The sequence below is a fragment of the Punica granatum genome, chromosome 2 (assembly GCF_007655135.1).
Source record: "Punica granatum isolate Tunisia-2019 chromosome 2, ASM765513v2, whole genome shotgun sequence".
Taxonomy (NCBI): domain Eukaryota; kingdom Viridiplantae; phylum Streptophyta; class Magnoliopsida; order Myrtales; family Lythraceae; genus Punica; species Punica granatum.
The window spans coordinates 3,551,541-3,570,871 of NC_045128.1; the positions used below are offsets into that span (position 1 = coordinate 3,551,541).

General features: G+C 42.1%; 5 protein-coding genes across 8 annotated transcripts; 2 read left to right on the plus strand and 3 right to left on the minus strand.

The window, feature by feature from the left end:
- Window positions 1-3: 3 nt before the first annotated feature.
- LOC116195597 (pentatricopeptide repeat-containing protein At4g38150) lies at window positions 4-2,031 on the minus strand. Of its 4 annotated transcripts, none has more exons than XM_031524868.1 (3): window positions 1,884-2,031; window positions 424-1,470; window positions 4-283 (listed from the first exon to the last, which is right to left on the minus strand). In XM_031524868.1, exon 2 carries the CDS (start codon window positions 1,464-1,466, stop codon window positions 450-452), a length of 1,017 nt encoding a protein of 338 aa, XP_031380728.1. In that variant the 5' UTR covers window positions 1,467-1,470; window positions 1,884-2,031; the 3' UTR covers window positions 4-283; window positions 424-449. The 4 variants fall into 4 exon arrangements, with proteins under 4 accessions (XP_031380728.1, XP_031380727.1, XP_031380730.1 ...); XM_031524867.1 differs by having other exon boundaries at window positions 4-287; XM_031524870.1 differs by having other exon boundaries at window positions 32-206.
- Window positions 2,032-2,144: 113 nt separating this feature from the next.
- On the minus strand, window positions 2,145-3,156 carry LOC116195598. Its single transcript, XM_031524871.1, has one exon. The coding sequence runs from the start codon at window positions 3,041-3,043 to the stop codon at window positions 2,318-2,320; it is 726 nt and encodes a 241-aa protein (XP_031380731.1). The 5' UTR covers window positions 3,044-3,156; the 3' UTR covers window positions 2,145-2,317.
- A 1,148-nt stretch (window positions 3,157-4,304) lies between these two features.
- On the plus strand, window positions 4,305-7,243 carry LOC116195596 (protein FAR1-RELATED SEQUENCE 9). Its single transcript, XM_031524865.1, has 3 exons — window positions 4,305-4,469; window positions 4,672-6,194; window positions 6,578-7,243. The coding sequence occupies exons 2-3, from the start codon at window positions 4,713-4,715 to the stop codon at window positions 6,743-6,745; spliced, it is 1,650 nt and encodes a 549-aa protein (XP_031380725.1). The 5' UTR covers window positions 4,305-4,469; window positions 4,672-4,712; the 3' UTR covers window positions 6,746-7,243.
- A 962-nt stretch (window positions 7,244-8,205) lies between these two features.
- LOC116195594 (protein FAR1-RELATED SEQUENCE 5) lies at window positions 8,206-13,041 on the minus strand. The gene is made up of 2 exons (XM_031524863.1): window positions 10,363-13,041; window positions 8,206-8,694 (listed from the first exon to the last, which is right to left on the minus strand). Exons 1-2 carry the CDS (start codon window positions 12,562-12,564, stop codon window positions 8,521-8,523), a joined length of 2,376 nt encoding a protein of 791 aa, XP_031380723.1. The 5' UTR covers window positions 12,565-13,041; the 3' UTR covers window positions 8,206-8,520.
- Window positions 13,042-14,460: 1,419 nt separating this feature from the next.
- Window positions 14,461-18,675, plus strand: LOC116197432 (AT-rich interactive domain-containing protein 5-like). The gene is made up of 13 exons (XM_031527577.1): window positions 14,461-14,705; window positions 14,938-15,656; window positions 15,776-15,815; window positions 15,981-16,033; window positions 16,174-16,219; window positions 16,341-16,430; window positions 16,753-16,851; window positions 17,095-17,146; window positions 17,228-17,309; window positions 17,399-17,465; window positions 17,579-17,629; window positions 17,696-17,788; window positions 18,183-18,675. The coding sequence occupies exons 2-13, from the start codon at window positions 15,058-15,060 to the stop codon at window positions 18,285-18,287; spliced, it is 1,377 nt and encodes a 458-aa protein (XP_031383437.1). The 5' UTR covers window positions 14,461-14,705; window positions 14,938-15,057; the 3' UTR covers window positions 18,288-18,675.
- The last annotated feature ends 656 nt before the right edge of the window (window positions 18,676-19,331 follow it).

Sequence of the window (19,331 nt, forward strand, 5' to 3'; positions counted from 1 at the left end):
AGCTTAACAACGAGCAAAGAACTATGTCACCTTCAAAATGACACGATCACTATCCATACATTAGTAAACAAAAACTGCAGCATAGACACCGATAAAGTACTTATTTATGCCATGTTGACAAGCTACTCTCGGGATGGCAGTCAACTGAATTGAATACTGAACAGCACATCAGCAAAGACCTCAAGACGCGCACTCCCGAGGTCCTCCTACAAGCAGAAAGTATTATAACATAAATTTGGCCACGAGATTCCTTCTGGTTCTTCGAATGACGATCTCATAACACCTAGCTAGCCACAAGAATACACAAATTGCCCTGATCATGCCATAATATATCGATACTAGACAAAGTAAAACTCATATAAGCATGTGAATGATGACGGAAGCTTTTCCTATTCTTGATAAAAGGGGAATGCGAAGGCTTACAGCATTAAAACTGAACAATCAGTAGCTCAAAATAATTGCTGCGATGGTTTCTTTCCGAAAATCACCTCCCACAAGACGGGAGAGAATGGAGCTTTTTTATCCAAGAACTCTCTAACGGCTTTCTCGTTAATGAAGAACCCCTTCTGCCTCAATCTCTCGATGACACCCCGAGCTTCCTCCACGCCTTTCTCCTTACACAATCCATCAACTAATCCCACAAAGGTCATCACATTCGGGGAATGACCCGCTTCCACCATTTCCTCACAGAACTCGAGAGCATCCTCTACCCTATTACACTTATACAAGCCCTGTACCAAAATAGTGTAACTAAACACGTTTGGAGTGATACCATTAGCTTGCATCTTCCTGAAGATCCTCTTAGCATCGTCGAACTTATGGGCCTTGCAGAACCCTTCTACAACTGCAGTGTATATAACAACCTCGGGTATAGTGCCCCTCTCTCGCATCAGCCCAAAAAGCTTCATTGCTTCTTGGATTAGCCCATCTTTACAAAGCCCATCAAGCATCGCCACAGCGTTCGGGATAAGGCCTGTCTCCTTCATTTTCTTGAATATCTCGTCAGCATCCTCCGGGGTCGGCGGCCTCTGCTCATTCACTGTTTGATCTTGATTCGACTTGTTCTCTTCTTGAAGTGGCTGGGCAGTTGGAGCATCCCTGCGGGGTTTATCGACCTTGTCAAAACTCAGCTTGAACTTTTCAAGGAAATTGTCGTCAGAAACATCATTCCTCATCCTATCCCGTCTCATATTCGAGCGATTGTTCCTCACAGGGCGTTCCCAGTCCGGCTGCTGCTGACCTCTTAAAGGTCTATTTGGCAGCGGGTCAGGAGGAGCAGAATGATCCTCATCGCGACTGATTTGCCCTCGTGTTTTCCTCGAACCCTCATCACCAGTGTTGAAGCCGAACCCATCTGCGTTGCTGCTAAAGTAGCGGAGCACTGATGCTTTCCAACCACCATGTGATAAGGACAGACGGGATAAACAGAAACTACGAAAAAGAAGCCTATCCCGAGCTCCTGCCATGCTCCTGATGATTACATTACGAAGTTAGTATCTCCACTATAAACCCCGCTCCAATATAAATAAAAGGATTCATTTCACTTTCTGAATATGCAAAGCTCGAGGACGGAAACATAGTCAGGGCAACGGGGAAAGCCGACGAGCGGGAAGCCCTTCCATTTTCTTATCTATCTACTCCACATACAATCAACACATACATATATAGCAGTCTGCTCCATTCCCAACAAAAAATTGTAACTTTCATCCTGGATTGCATCACAATGGGAGGGAACTATTGATTGCAAATCCATCAAAGACATTAGCTAACCAGTGGGAGCAGGAAACGTTACGAATACAAAACCCATTAAATTGAAAACCGTCACCTCTTCCACTTCGGGCAGAAATTTACACAGTACGAAACCCTATAATGAAAAGCAGTACCTTTCTTTCACTTCGGAGCAGCTGCGGAGGAGGAGGAAGCTGAGCTGAAAGGCAGAGATCGCCGAGAGTGAGAAGAGGAAGAGGAGGAGCAGAGCAGCGGAGAAGGCTTGACGAGCGGTGACGAAGGGAAGAAACTGGGCCCGGAAAATGGACTAGGCCAGGCAGAGGAGAAAAATGTATGGGCTTTTCAGACCGGGTTTGTCCCGGTTAACCGCGCTTTAAGAACCAAATTGAAAAAAACGAATCGAATCAAACCGAACGGACAATAAATTATGTTTTCACCAGTATGAAAACCCTATTCCATTCCATTCCATTCGCATTCCGTACACATAGATGCAAGTAGTCAAGTGTATCTACCATAGGACATAACAACCGGGCAACAGATATATCACATAGCAGGCTTTATTTCCATTTTTCTTATATTGTTTGTACTTTTACTTAGATATGAAACTTTGGATAACTCCAGCGATTATAGCTGTCGGATCTCCGAGGATAGCGGAAACGATCAAGCGCACCGCGCCCTTAGCTAACTCACAGCACTTGCCCATCTTCCCACCCCTCTCGACGTGGTGAGCCCGCAAGGTGTTTCCAAGGCTAGGGATCCTGGTATGCATCTCCCTCACCCGGTCCTTATCCACATTCAGGTACACGGCCTCCCAACTCTCAACTAGCAACTGTTTCACGCACGACACGTGGAGACTGTACGTCTTGCAAGATGACCTGTATGCCCAACCCAGCCCCTTCCCACCACACCAATGGCACGGCCCGGACAACCTAGCACATAAGATGAGGTTGCGCTCCCCATCATCCAAAACCCTAGGGAGGCTGGCACAGCAGGGGTGAAGGTCAAACCCGCATCGATCACAATGGTACTCCAGACCCGACACCTCATCTCTACAGGCATCACAGACCCTAGCTTTGAGGCCGGGGGGCCGGTGGTGCAGCTGGAACTCACACTTCTTGTAGAAGGGGTGGGTGGCAGTCGAGGTTGCTAGGGCGCACGCCTTGTGCAGATCGAACTCACATTGGCAGCACTTGTACTTGAGGCCTATCCCAGCCTCTTTGCACCCATCACAATTGAAGGGGGTCTCAGTGTATTCAAGCTTTAGCTTGTGGAATCGGTGGATAGGAAGGTTATAAATTTCTTTCTCAATCTTCATTGGTAATGTTATTGCTTTCTATGCAAGGAAGGAGATTGAAGATTGATTATATAAAGAGGTGGAAAAGGTTGGAGTTTGAGACAGCTCTTACATTTGCTCTAGGACATGTTACAATGAGGAGTTTTCTTTATAAAAGGGGGGTTTTGGACAATCTTTTAGGTTGATTCTTTGCTTATGCTTCACTTAGGTGAGAATAACTTTGGTCATGTTGATGAATGATTACTGGATTGATTTATAGATCAAGCAAGCATCTATGCTACGATATACTCCTTTCTTATTATTAAAAATCTTAAACAATTATTTTTCACAGTAACATAATGAAAAAATTAATAGAATTTATTGTTCATACAAATTCATGACTCACTACTTTCTCATGTCATTTAGCAAGTAGAATCATCATGAATTTCTCATCATGGTATATGATGATGTAAGACATCCAGAAGATTGCCCATTTGAGATCAAACTCGCCACGCTCCATTTCATATGCCACGACAAGCTCCAATTGATTCTAAGCATCTCCAATCATCAAACTAGATATTTAATCCAAGTCGAGAGTGATGTCCAAAGCACATTGAAAGTGGTTCAGATAAATCATTTTCTTCTCGGTTCAATATGACGAAGTCTAATATCGAAAGGCTCGCTGTTTACGCTTCTCTTTCATATGCTCATAAAGAACGAAGAGTGGCAAGATTTAGCACTAACCTGCCCCAACAACAATGAAACTTTTCCTCTGTTGCTGCTGGATTTTATTCTTACCTTGAATGTGTAAAAGGTAAACTAAAGAAATTCACCCAAAAAGAAAAGTTACTTATTCTAAGAACAATCAAAAGTCATGTCGAAGAAGAGCATCTAAAATTGAACTTTCTTCGTGCATTTACTCTCTTTTAGTGTTTGGTAGTACGAAAGTCCCGGGATTTGGAGCAGTCGATGCACTTTAATCACTCCCAAACCTTGGAAGCGAAGCCCCGTCTGCATATTTTTGGCGAGACCATCGTACGTACTCAGTCTGTATTACCTGAGACTAATGCCCGATAAGCCAATTGACTGTATCACATCTCCTCACATCTCCCGACCAGGGGACAGACCGGGGAACTCCGGGTTTTCCAATAAAGAAAAACGCGGTTACCCAAACCGGACGGTTTAAAAGCCCATGGACTTTTTCTCCTGGGCCTGTCTGAATTTTAAGTCCAGCCCATCAAAGGCCCAAAAAAGGCCCATCCATCATCTCAATCTCTCTCTCTCTCTCTCTCTCTCTCTCTCCCCGTCTCTGTGTGTGTCTGCTGCTCTTCTCAGCTCCTCCCCTAGTCGCTGCTCATCCCAAGCTTACACTGCTTCGCCTCTTCTTCTTGCTCTGCCATCACTCTTCACGTTCTTAGCAATTGCTCCCGCCGCTTCAGCCGGCGAGCTACTGCCCAAAAGTGAAAAGGTAGCAACTTTCGTTCAGGGGTTCAGGAATTTCTAATTTTCTCTTGTGATCGGTGTACGCCATTGATATGCAATTGCAGTCGTTCTCTGAGGAACAGTTCTTGCTTTCTTCATACTCTTTTCGGCTGATTTTCCCATTTAGAAAGCTCTGCGTAATCCCAAGAAAGCAATTCCATGGTATTGACTAGTTTCTTATCCTGCAGCTCGATTCTCCTATCTTGGCTTTAGTTGTTTGGGGGTTTAGATGAGCAGCAGCAGACAGAGGACCCTCGGGTCGGGGGGTCAGCATGTGTTGGACTATCTCAAACGGATGCAGTCGGAGAATCCGGCCTTCTTTTATGCAGTCCAGGGGGATAGCGATCACTCGGGTGGAAGCATATTCTGGGCCGACGCACCAGCCAGGATGAACTATTCCTACTTCGGCGATACCGTGATATTCGATACTACATACAGGACGAACCGCTACAAGGTGCCCTTTGCCTCGTTGACTGGGTTAAACCATCACGGGCAGCCCGTGTTGTTTGGTTGTGCAATAATGCTGAACGAGTCAGAGTCCTCATTCGTTTGGCTGCTCCAGACATGGCTCCATGCTATGTCGGGTCGGTCCCCTGTCTCCATGACAACTGACCCAGATGGCTTGATACAGATCGCTGTCTCCCAAGTCTTTCCCGGAACTCGACATCGTTTCTGTAAGTCTGGAATGTTCAGAGAAACCAAGGAGAAGCTGGCTCACATCTATCAGTCACATCCTACTTTCGAACTCGAAATCAAGAAATGCATAAATGAGACTGAGACGATCGATGAATTCGAGTCGTGCTGGGCTGCGGTCTTAGAAAGGTATTATCTCACGGATAATGAGTGGCTGCTCTCGATTTACAATGCTCGGCAACAGTGGGTGCCTGTTTATCTAAGAAATTCATTTTTTGGGGATTTGTCTCTCCCAGAGAGAAGCGAAGGTCTAGATGCATATTTCGGTAGTTATATCAATGCATCAACTACAATACAGGTGTTGCTTAAACAGTATGAGAAGGCCGTATCGAGTTGGCATGAGAAGGAACTGAAAGCCGATTATGACACTACCAATAGTACACCGACTCTTAAGACACCATCTCCTATGGAGAAACAAGCTGCTGCGGTGTATACAAGAAGGATTTTCATGAAATTCCAAGAGGAATTGGTTGAAACCCTGGCGAACCCCGCAACCAAAATCGAGGACTTGGGAACTGTCAGCACGTATCGTGTTGCTAAGTTTGGGGAAGACCACAAGGCTCACACCGTTAGTTTCAACTCTTTCGAGATGAAAGCAAGTTGTAGCTGCCAAATGTTTGAGTACTCGGGAATAATCTGTAGGCACATATTGGCAGTTTTTAGGCCAAAAAATGTCCTTACTCTCCCATCCCAATACATTCTAAAACGTTGGACCCGAGATGCCAAGAGTGGGGCTGTTCCCGAGGACCGCATCCTTGAGGCACCAAATGATTCTCGGGAGTCTCTAAGCGTAAGGTATAACAACTTACGCCAGGAGGCGATTAAGTATGTCGAGGAAGGAGCAAAATCTATCCATGTTTATTACGTGGCATTGGAGGCATTGCAAGAGGCTGCTAAGAAAGTAGCCGCTGTAAAAGGTAAAAGCTCTGGAGCTTCACAGGAAGGAAACATGGCCAATGGAGATAGTCAAGAGTTGCATCAAGCTGGAGATAATCAGATTGGACAGACTGAAACAGTGGTATGTTATTTTCTCACCTTAGAAGTATCGCAAAACCCAAATTCTTCTCGGTGTTACCTTTTTATTCCTGTGATGGTATAACTGCATTGAAGTCATGTGCAACTTAAGATGGTAGTGTTAATAATTCGATACTACTGAGGATCCTTGAAATTTGAACTTGCTAGTTTTGTAGTTAAACTTATGAGTAAATTCGGATCATTCATGAACTTGGTCTTCTTAAACGTCAACAGTACTCTGTCGAAATTGCAATTATTTGCTATTGGTACTGATGCCGATGTATTAACCGGAGCCATAGTAAATGGCCAAGTTTACATTCTCTGGATGGGAAGTTGTCTAGTTTGGATTCTTTCTGACACTAACTGATGCAATTATGGCCTTTATAGGGTGAAAAGGAGAAGAGGATTCGAGAGTTGAGTGCCGCGTTAGAGAGCACGAATCAGAGATGCGAAGTTTATCGGACGAACCTTTTGGCTATTCTTAAAGATATGGAAGACCAGAAGTTAAAACTGTCAGTAAAAGTACAGAACGCCAGGCTAAGCTTGAAAGAATGAGCCTTCATTTGGATAGGGAAGATTAGTCAGAAGACCTCATCACTCGAAGTAGATTCCGACAGGTACTCCATCGGTGCTTTGTGGGCGTCAAGAAAAACATGGTCATCTGGGGCCCCAACAATGTTGTCGTGGCTTTGCCAATTCCCTTGTGCGCTCGTGGGGGAAAAATCTATGAGCTGAGGTTACGGCAGGTCGAGGGAGTAGATGAAGATCTACTGGGACAGGACAGTCATGCAACAATCGGTGCTGTATTTCATTCTCATTAGTCGCCTGATATTCGTCCAAATATAAATAGCTATCGAAGTTGCTCTCTATCGGCTTTTCATGGGATCATTCCGCATACTAGTTCCTCCCTTGACAGATTGAGGTACTGTAAAGAGCACACACATGGAACACCGGAAGAAAAAAGTTAAATGGCTAGATTGGGGAAAATAAGAAATTGAGGACTCAATGTCAAAATCTCAACTTTGCTATACAAATGAAACTTTTATTTTGCTATCTTGGCTCACAATTCAGAAGTTACGTATTGACGGACCATCCACTCATATAATATAGAATACGACTCGCGCTCCGCGGGGAAATAAACTAATATAATTTAGAAATTTAAAATTTGCATCTGCATCAACGTTTTGTAAAGTATTTTGCATACTATGTGTAATATTTTTTTAATACTAATTTATCTATGATGAAATATATAATATTACATGAAATTAAGAAAATAAAATGCTGCATTCTGAGATGGGAGAGGAAAGGGAGAAAATTATGTGGAGTTGGTAGTTTTTGAAAGTGTAATTACAAATATACTCTTCAACTTACCGATCAAAAAAAAAATCTTCAACTTCTCATAATTTAATAATATTTAATTAGTTATGTTATTATTTTATTTTATGAACATTTTTTAGAGTAGAAAAAGTTATACCAAGTTACCAATTAATTTCGTTCTCCCTTTTGTAATATAGATTTTGCTCGAGCTATGGTTCCATGTAAGATGACTTAGGAAATTGCCATGTCAAAAAACTGCCTTAAGATCCTTAATTTTATTCCATCTATAAAGCGGAGTCACAAATTTTCCTTTGTAGTAAAAGGGGCCCAAAACTTCATACTGCCTGGAAGTGGGAACATCCAGCGTTCCGTGTCGAACAAGGAATTCCCCTTGGAAGGACTTCAATCGACTGAAGAATTAATCGTCAAATACGACTCTTATCGCTCTACTTACCAGCAGTTCGAATGTCAATGACGTAACCAAAAACTCGGTGTTTAAAAGGTACTGTCCATCACTTTGAAATATAACAAGCTGAAAGATTGCATTTGCAAACTCCAAGAGACCTGAGGCACAGGACCAGCTATCGACTTCTGCCCATCACAGGGTGGATGTAGAAAGGAGGATAAACACATCATTGAACATACCCAAATACACTTGATCAGAACCCAGTGAACGTAGAAGGGAGAAAAAAGGGACGGAAATAAATCAATAGGCAGAAGCCTTCCCCACCGATGAAATTAAAGCAAATACTTACAGGAACGAGCAAAAACAGTCCATCCATTTTTCCTATCATGTTGACGAAGCCACTTTTATTGTTCGACTAAGCTAACAATTCCCTACTATTTTATGCTAAGAAACACAACCTGTACAAAAGAGAAATTTTCTTTTTGTTTCAGCAGCTGAATTTTTGGGTAATAGGTAGACCAAAGACATTGAAAAGCTGCACAAACTATTTCCTAATTCCTGCAGTATTACTCGAGAGAAAAGACAGGGGCATGACCAAGTGCACCTTTTAAAGGCCGTCTTTCATACTGATCTTTACATTCTGCACTTTGATTGATAACTGGAGCTTATGATCCTCGATATCTTTCAGCACTGAGAGAAGATTGGCCCTGTAGACTTCGCACCTCCTTTTGGCAGCTTCCAACCCACTTGTAAGTTCCCTGATCTTCTGATCCATGTTGTCCTGCAAAAGAGATATTTAGATCCTTCATACTTTTCCCATTAATATCGGGTAAGGCCAATCATTGCTATTCATCATGGGTCACCTTATTCAATGATGAAACTGGAATTACGGATTGAACTCTACGATATTGAATCACAAATATAATCAAGCAAAGTGCGGAAGCCATCAGTAGATTATCATGACATCAACAGTGAGAAGCCTTTCGGCGTGGAATAGCTGACAGCAAAGGGATGGTGTGAAACATCTATATAACTAAGCTAAAGGAGAGTAACAAAGGAGCCCTCCCAAGCAATCCACATGGCATAGTGTACTTTATTTAAAACAAAATTCTATATAGTACATCAACCCCATTAAAGTATATTTTAATTCAATTATAAAAAAGATTATATCTATCATATTAACCCACCCCCTCCTTATTCTCTTCATATCAATCAATTAATAAATAGTACCAAAATGTAATACGATTCCATGGGTTGAATACCTCTTTCTTCAGATTCCATTTTTCCCATAATTTCCATTTTATCAACTACCAAATCAATTAAGTCCCACATTATGAATACACTGTCATTTCCCTAAAATGTTATTCATACGTTTTACTTTGAATTATTTTTTTTGTTATTTACTTATTTATTTTGGTGAGATACAAAACGATCAAAATATTTATTTTTTTACCGTAGAAACTAATACCCTTTCACATGAATGTAAAATGATAAATAAATTTCTCTATTTTATCTCTTAAAATTACTTTGTTAAGAAAGCTGTTAAACACAAGCTTAACTTTTCTTTAATTTTGAAATTTGTCATAAACACCATGACATACGTAGTGTACCTATTAATGATTAATCAATTTTAAATCCTCAATATACAATATTAGGTAGAAAAAACTAATTGTATATTCAGAACTGACTTCTATAAATTGATTAAATTAATTTGTATCAAATAAAATCTCATATTGTAATGCATAATTCCCGTGCATCGCACGGGTTATATTCACTAGTGCTATGCAAATGTGCACTGCCATAGTATTCCTAGTTTATATGAAAGCAGACCAAAAAGTAATGACACTCAAAAGAGAGTGGGGCACTGATTACTAGCTCGGGGAAGAAAAACAACTTCCTCAAGCATGAAGTTGGCCTTGGTTTTCAAAACTTGTACCAAAAACCACACTTATGAGAAAGAACGACAATTTACTTCCATGAGGAAGGAAATGCAAGTAGAGGCACAAGGGATCACTTAAGTATAGTACTCGGCGAAAACAACAAAATCGAGTCTAATGTACATATAGAGCTCCAAAAATGAAATACTAAATTTTCAACAGGGGCATTCCACTAAGTAGGCACGCTTACAAAACACAGACTGAGAATAATAGGCTAAGTATTTAATAAGCAAGATCTTCTTTCCTTTTGTAAGCATCTGTTAGCAAGTGATAATTGCTGTTGAGAATTCAGTTACCTACATTATTAAGATTTATTGTGTTAAGAGCCTATGACTAACATGCAGGATATGCATGAGACTCAGTCATGCTTCATGAGAATACAAGTGAACAATAGCTAACTTCATCAGAGTGGTATTATCAAAATGGAAGATAATAATATATGCCAGAGTATCACAATTGATAAACGAAAAAGCAATTTTGTGTGAACAAGAAAGTAAGAAAGTAACTCTAACCTCGGATAAAGTTTGGCCCGAGGTCCCCTGACCATTGCTTGTTGGGGGATTTGTTGAAATTCTGCCTCGTGATGAGTTTTCTCTAACTCGTCCATTGACCATCATAGGTTTCCCATCATCCTTTGCAGCTAAGGAAACTCTTTGCACGGCCTCTTGTAGTGCAGCCATTGCCACATCATAAGTGTCTACAGATTCCGCCCCTTCATCTACAAATTTGAAGGCCTCGTGCCGCAGCGTGTTATACCGCACAGTGTGTGATTCTAGATAATTCGTATATACAGTCTTAGCATGGTCTTCCAACGTAACACTGCTTCTAGCATGCCTGGTCCATCTTTTCAATATATAATGAGGGGGAAGGGTAAGAAGGTTGGTCACTCTGAAAACAGCCAATATATGCCGGCAAAGAAGACCAGAGAATTCAAACATCTGACAGCTACAAGTTGCTTTCATCTCCAGCACATTAAATCTGACATAGTAAGTTCGATGATCCTCCCCAAACTTTGCAACCTGGTAGCTAATAATCTCACTGTCATCCTCAGTTTTAGAAGCCATGAAAGTAAGTGTGCCGACCAACTCCTCTTGAAATCTTGCAAACAGCTTCCTCGTGTAAAGTTCAGATGCTTGTTTCTCCATTGGTGATGGGGTTTTCAGCACGGGGAGAGTATTCATTGTATCGTAGTCTGCTTTCACTTCTTTCTCATTCCGGCTTTCTAGAGCTTTCTCATAGAGCTTAAAGAACTGGCTCAAATTGGTTGAGGCGTTTATATACCCATCGAAATACGAGTTCATACTATCACTACGCTGCGTTATGGACATTTCCGCAAAAAAGGTATCTCTGAGATACACAGGCACCCACTGTCTACGAGCAGAATATATTGTCTGGAGCCACTCATGATCTCTCAGATCATATCTCTCAATAAGTGCCAGCCAGCAAGATTCAAATTCATCAATAGACTCTGTCAAGTTTACGCACTTATGAAAGTCTGCTTCGAAGTTTGGATGTTTAAGAAATATATGAGATAATTTCTCCTGGCACTGTTTAAAGATATGCCACTTACAGAAACGAAGACGGGCGTCGGGAAAAACCTGCGCGATTGCCGACCCTATCACTGGATCATTATCGGTAGTTATCGATGCTGGAGGGCGTCCAGACATAGCCATTAGCCATGTATTGAAGAGCCACACGAATGATTCTTCAGACTCATTTATTAGGAAAGCACAACCAAACAATACAGGCTGACCATGGTGATTTACCCCAGTTAACGGAGCAAAGGGAAGGCGGTACCTGTTGGACCGGTAAGTGGTGTCAAACGTGACCGTGTCACCGAAGTAAGTGTAATTGAGCCTTGCCCGAGAATCTGCCCAGAAGACATTGCTTGTGGACTGATCATCACCACCCTGCACAGCATAGAAGAAATTCGGGTTCTCAGCCTGCATTTGCCTCAGATAGTCCAATAGAAGCTGAATCTCTCCCTCTAAGCTCTTCTGACGGTTGTTCCTCATGTAATTCCTACAGTCAACCTCCGTAAACCCGACTTTACTGATCCCTCCGTACTCCTTTATCAGAGCTGACATGATCCTCCGAGGGCCCAATCCTGCTGCCTGCAAGGTGTCAATTAAGGTCTTGGCAGGACCAGATATCTGCCGATGAGACCTGAGGACATGGACCTGATCAGGGGGAACCAGTGCATGATTGTGCACCCTCACAAAACCGGATACAACCCATTTACCAGAATCCTGCATCTTAACCGACATTGAGGCCTTGCACCCAACTCTAGTGATTGTCCTCGGGCGCTTAATCTCCCTATCCTTTGTCCGCTTCTCGTTCAAGTTCCTGTACCCCTCCTTGGCACAGACAAACTGCCTCTGGATGATCGCCCCATCCCGCCTAGAGCGGCGAGACGAGCTCACCCTAGTACTAAACCCAACGCGACGTGCATATGAATTGTAAAAGGCCTTGGCGGCCTCTTCGGACTCAAACTCCATCCCCTCATAGGGCTCGAGATCCAACAAATCGCCCTCAGGGAGGTACATTTCACCGCTCCCACTTCCAAAACTGCCGCCACCGCCGATGCTATTAAGCGACGGGCTGTCGATCATCTCTTCGTCATCGATAGGGTGCTCTATCTCAACACCGTCATCATCAAGCTCTCTCCCCCCACCTCCCAACCCTATGTCGAACTCGATCACCTCGTTCTCCATGTACCGACCCAGGGATCAAGTCCACAGCTTTCCCGCCTAAAAGCACACCTCGCCCCGTGTAATTGAGTGGCAGCGAAAGAAACTAGCAAAAAGGAGAAGACTTTACTGTGCCGGAGCAGAGGGCAGTAACCCTCATGGGCATGTGAATGAGGCTCTTTGGAGAAGTGATGATCGCCTTCTCGTCGGAAATCGAGGGTGGGGGAGCGTTCTCCGGGCACAAGGACGACGCCAATGCAAGCAACGGTATGGTAGGGTGCAAGACGGGGAGTACCGCGTTAGGGTTTCGCAGCAGCTGGAGAGAGAGAGGCCCACACGGATTGGGAGCTCAGTGGGAAGGATTGATCAGAGAGGATTTGTGATTGCTGCAGAGGGGATTTCGGTGACTGAGCAAATTCAAGTGAAGGAGGAGCAGAGGGACAGAGACAGAGACAGAGACAGAGATGGCTGCGATCGCCTGCGGCGAGACTACCGGAAAAGGGTCGATGATAGCAGTACGGGATTATTGATGAGGTTGGGTGAGATAATGGCAAATTTCACTCTCTTCATCCCTTCGCAACCTTTTCCTCCTTTTTCTTCGCAATTCCATCCCCTTATTATGTATAACTTTACATTGAAGGCACTACAGATTTTGGATTCGGCGAACGGGCTCTCGGGTCGGCGGAGCTGGCAAGAAGGTCGTGGCTCCTATGTGAGCATGGCAGTTTTGGGATTTGATGATCGTGACACTAGCAAGAAGGTTGCCGCGTTTTGATATCTGAAGATCGTTGAAATCGACAAGATTAAAAGGTGCTTAAATAATTTCAATAGAACCCTTACACTACCACATGTAATAGACTACAATTTGCTAGCTACATGGCAGCATGTGATTTTAAAACGGTAAATTATATAAAAAAATTATAATCTTAGAGTTTTTCTTTAATTATATCTCGACTTTTCATTGTAACAAAAAAAAAACGATATATCATGTCAATTCAAATAAATCTTGCCATTAATATGCTGTGGAATAGATGGGAAGGTGGAGGAAAGGGGAGAAGAGGAAGGCCCGGACAGAGAGAAGTGATGGGAAGATGAAGGGAAAGGTCAAGCATCGTATTTAAAATGAAACTAAATATGAAATTGACAAAAAATTAACGAAATATTGATAGCGGAATAGATTTAGCCCGAAAATGAAATATCGTGCTTTTTTTAGTCACAAATCAAAGGTTGAGATATATTTAAAAGTATATACTTTTTTTGCTGAAAAAATCAATTTTAGTCCTTAACTTTTGAAATTTTTGCCACTTTGAGTCTAATCCTATTATTTTCTGTTGTTATCCTCCACCTTTCTCCTTTTGGCACTTTAGTCTGGATGTCTTTTCTTCAAAATAACACTTTTCCATCCAAAGATGATTTTTTAATAATTAATTACAGTTTTTCTAAAATGATAAAAATAAAAAAAATAAAGAAAAGGAAAAAACCTAATAAGAGTATAAATAGCAGACGAGGATGGCGATGGCCTCACATCGACTACCACTATCCAATTAGGGTCACCGGGAACAACTAAAGTCACCAAAAATGTAACGTCAAGATTATAGTAACAAAAAAAAAAAGAAGAGAGGAAAGGTCGAAGATGAGAATTGCAAAAAGAAAAAAACAAAATTTGGATGAAAGTGAAAAAAATTCCAAAGGTTGAGGACGGAAACTCAAAATTTCCCCTTTTATATTTACCAATGTAAAAATGGCAAAACTCAAGGGAGTGAAAAACAAAAGAAAAGGGTACAAGTGGCAGATCCTAACACGTGAGGATATGAAAGATAGGCCCCAGAAGTTCGCAGCTGCAAAAAGGTTTTTCTCTTATTTATTTATTTATTTTATTTTGTTTTTGGTGAATATATATATTTTGTTTGGGCCCAAAATTCAGAGTGAGAGATAGAGAGAGAGAGCAGAGTTTTGTTTGCTAAATACGACGCGTGACCTGCTCCCTTCCATCCCCTCAGCTCTCTCTTCTGCCCTTTCCCCTCCCTTCCCAGCCTCTGTCAGTTCTGCGGAGGCTGCGACTCCGAAGCCGAACCGTAAGGGAAGGAAGGATGAGATCTAGCATGTTCGTCAGCGAGGACTCCCATGGACTCCCGGCAGCCACCTTGAGCTGAGAACCCTTTTGCGTATGCTCTTCCCCCTTCTTTATACCTTGTCGTGTTCCCCCTGCTTGTTCTGTGTGTTTGCATTTGAAACCGCTCCTGTTGGTGGAGACCCAGATGGAAAACTTGGGAGCCCGCAAGAGAAAGTTGTGATTTTTGCTACGCTGACAATGGTGTTCTGCTGTGGGAGTCGTTGTTCTCGATTCCTGTATGAATTTGCTCACTTGGGTCCTCATGCTTTCTCTCTATGTGACAGGGGAGGGTGTTTCTTTCTGTACAGAATAGAACGTTGAACGGCTCTTGTTTTAGTTCTGTGAAGTTTGTTTGAGAGGGTCGACGAAAGTTTCGAGTTTTTGAGAGTAGAGCTGCTGTGGACATGGATGGGGAGAAGGAGATGAAGGATGGAATGGAGGGTCTGGAGAAAGAGGAGCAGAACCCGGGGGAAGATGCAGGGAAACCGGAGGCTGTGACGGAAGATGGTGGTGGTGAGAGTCCGGTGAAACCACCTGCTTCAGTCAGCTGTGTCAGTGGTGATGGCGAGAACGTGAATGTTCCTAGCAAGGATGAGGAGCAGGAACCCGTTGGTGTCAATGGCCATGGTGATGCAAATGCTGGTGAAACCGAAGGCGGCGGTAGAGTTGATGGCGACGGAACTAATGTGAACCCCGAGAATCAGCAGGAAGATGAGGCCACCAGCGATGGATCCCCGGAGATGAGAGCTGAAGAAAACGAGACAGAAAATGAAGAAATCTCAGAAAAGGATGATCCTAAACCCGGGTTTAGTGCAGGAAATGGAATCGAACGGAACAGCGCGAGGGGGACGACTTTGTGGGAAACGCAGTATGAAGATGGTGAAGAGTCAGGTACAGAGGAGGAGCAGCAAGCATTCAGGAGAGAGGTTGAGAACTTCTACAAGGAGAGGAATTTCGAATTTAAAGGCCCAAAATTCTACAAAGAGGATGTCAATTTGCTCAAGTAATTATTTTTAACGATGTTTTTGGTCTTAGGATTTTGTGGAAGGAATTTTCATCTTATGATTGAGTTCTTTGTTTACCTGACTTGATTTGCTTTGGTTTCTGTTCACTGTACACCAGATTGTACAGGGCTGTGATCAAACTCGGTGGCTATGAACAGGTTTCTCTCAAATATCCATCCTAGTTTCTTGTTTACACTTAAAAACTTCATCATGTGTGTACATATTTACTTAAATAAGTAAGAAATGTTCAGTATGGTCACGTTAGATGTCGTAGAGGCAAGATTGTTTGCTTAGGTTCTTGCCATGTCTGTGAATATTTGCAGGTTACTTCGTGCAAATTGTGGAGACAAGTGGGAGCACCCTTCAGACCTCCAAAGTAAGTCCTTTTTTCAGCATTTGACAAGTGCCTCTTTATCCACAATTTCGAGGAATCAAGTACACAGTCTCTAGTTCACATGACTTTTAAGTGCAAGTTGATTGTAGTTGCTTATCATAATGATGATTTGTACTCTGCAGGACCTGCACTACAGTTTCATGGACATTTCGAAACTTCTATGAGAAGGTATCCAATATATCTGTTTCTCAAAATCTGCAGCTACTAATATCTGTGTTCCAAGGACTTACCTTAATGAACTTGTTTGCCCTTTGGAAAAAATGAATAATTATATAATTGCGCCTTGCAGTCTCTCATTGAATATGAAAAGCATAGAATGCGATCTGGGAAGCTCCCATTCAGTGAAGATTCCTATGCAGAGCCTAAGGTTGACAATCAGGTACACCTCGCCTACAAAAAGAAAGGAAGTTCATTAAAAACACTTCAATAAGTTATGGTTTGTATGACTGAGTTTGGAGATGCTTGAACAGAAGAAAATAAATTTAAATGGAGGAGGTTTGGGTGGAGTCATGGTGGTAAAACCGGGATGTTGATTCTCGAAATAATTCTTGAGCTTGAGAATAGGTTATGGTTAGTTTGCAAGAAAGAAATTTAGAATGATGCTTCGTGAAAAAATGTCTACACACTTGTTGAGGAATTTCTTCCAAGTCCTAGGGGAACTAAAAGTAATAGATGAATCCATTTCCTGAATATTTTATCAGGTTGGTGTCATCCAATCATCGGGGACAGGTCGGGCAATGAGGGACGCAGCTGCTCGGGCTATGCATGTTTGGAACTCCCCACGCGTAGTTGATGATGAGGTATGTGACGCAGACTATACATATCTTTTATCAGTTTGTCAATTGGGATACTCTCAATTGGTTTTTAAGTAAAAACTAAGGTTCTTGTGGATGATAGTAAGCCGCTCCATTATTGATAGCATTCATATGTTGTCCACTACACTTCAACTTTTTGAACCATGTCATAACTGAAACTCCACCCTAGAGGGTCTTTTTCTGTTCTTTCTTTAATCTTGTAGACCAATTTTTCCCCCTCCATTTCAGGATGGCAAGCCGAGTTTCTCTTCAAAAAGCGACAAGCACCAGAAGAGTATTGGTAAACCTTGCAGAATATCCGTATTTACTTAACTTTCAAAAAATGATCTTGCAGTCTTGAAATGTGTACTCAATGTCTCAGGTCTTCCAAAGCGCAAAAAGCCATCTCCATCCAACTTTGAGCCTGCTGCCCAAGGGCCACGGATGAAATCAACAAAGCCACAGTTAATATCACTGGTTCATTCGTCATTTGGTGTGTTCCTCTTTCACTTCAAGAAAATTCCTTAATCTCTAGATTGCTTTCATCATGCAGAACCAACGCTGCAATTATCGATGTTGGACCTCCAGCTGATTGGGTGAAGATTAATGTGTTTAAAATTGTGAGTGCTTCAATATTTGAACTCCGTTTTCTTATAACTCTAAAGTTATTTTCTCCTTGATTTTTTTTTCCCTCTGCTCGTAATTAACAAACTTTGAGCATTGCTTGGTACAGAATGATTGCTATGAGGTGTACGCCTTAGTTCCTGGTCTTCTACGGGAAGAGGTGAGTCCCTGATTTTCCTTTTTGGTACTTTTAATATGATGTACTGATGGATCGTATTCGAATCAGGTACATGTGCAGTCTGATCCAGCTGGGCGTCTAATCATATCAGGCCAACCTCAGCAGTTAGATAATCCTTGGGGTGTCACACCCTTTAAGAAGGTTAGTCAAAGATTTTCTAGATCTCCTGTTTTTCAGTTTTCCCTTTTTGAAGCAAACGTGAAAATGTGTTGAATCGACTTTATGGGACAAATATTGTATAAAATGGTCTGTGAACACCTTTATTCATCTCTTCTTGTGTTTTTCAAGAAAACAAAGGAAATTTGAAAGTAGTTTTGTCAACCTAAGTAGAAATTTCCTGAACATTTTTCGACTCTAAAAATTTGCATGAAAAGCTTTGTTCTCTGCATGGTGTATTTAAAGCTGACTTGAATCGGGTAATTCTATATTTTATGGATTGATCAAGGACTGCTCCGAGTCTTGAGATGCTTCAGAAAAACTGTTGTGGTCCTCCAGTTTCACCCGATGTTGACTCTGAAAATAATGTTCCTTTCAGGTTGTGAGCTTACCATCACGAATCGATCCACACCAGACATCTGCTGTTGTCACCTTGAATGGCCAGTTGTTCGTGCGAGTCCCATTTGAACAAACAGATTCATAGCTTGGATGAGCCTGCTATAACTATTAGCTTTGTTTCTGTATCGGTGATTTGTTCTCTTCAACAGGTCGGGATCAGTGAATTTATACTATCTTCGCTTCATGCCGTGATCTGATGGTGTGGGAATCAAAATGCTGCTGGTAGATAAATTAACAGTAGTAGTACCAAAGCTTCGGTAGGAATTGATGATAGAACTGTTGAGTTTGCTCTCTAGATCAGATGTATTGAGTTACATATCCCAGTTTTGATTCTGAAGTTCGATCATGTTCCCTAAGATTGTCTTTCCAATAATCTGTAAAGCGGATCTTTGTGTAAACACAAATTGGTCGGGATTCATGGTCAGGAGAGAAGTTAATGTCAGTGGATATTTCATCGTATTGGTTGATACGGACATGTATTCTTCTTGGCCAGTTCTGTTGCCTGGTTCGTTTTGATGTGGTACCACTGGCTCGGGTCGATAACTATCAAACATGAACAATCCCTTGAGTAAAGCCGAACTTTACTTCCCGCACAAAACTGGAGACCAGGTTGGGCGTAAAACATTGAACCGCACATGGAGTACGGATATTAGGATATGGATGAGGTACATCAGTTCTCCTTAGCTGGGCTTGGTAGCATGAGAGTGGGCCCTGGGGGCCTAGCTTAATGAGCCCGAACTCGACGGCCCAGCTCCATTTTAAGTTCATGCTCGCTCCGTATGAACGGAAAATAAGGGATTTCCTTTAGAGTGCGTTTGGTTTCAGAATTAAAGTAATTTTGATTTTGATTGTGGAAAATGATAAATGAGATGGTATTATAAATTTGACTTAGGAAACGTGTGTTTTTGTTGTGTAGTGGGTAGAGTTAAAATCAAAATCACGATTCTAAAATCAAACTCCGAAATCAAATGAGCCCTAGATTCTTGCTTGGCAAGGATGTGTTAATAGAAGCAATTGGACTCCTGGATGCAAAATTAGCCGGAACCAAAGATTTCAACGCGGTCTAAGGATGAACGTGTGAGAGCTTAACAATCACATTTGATGTACCTCGTGTCAGTGGCACGAATTG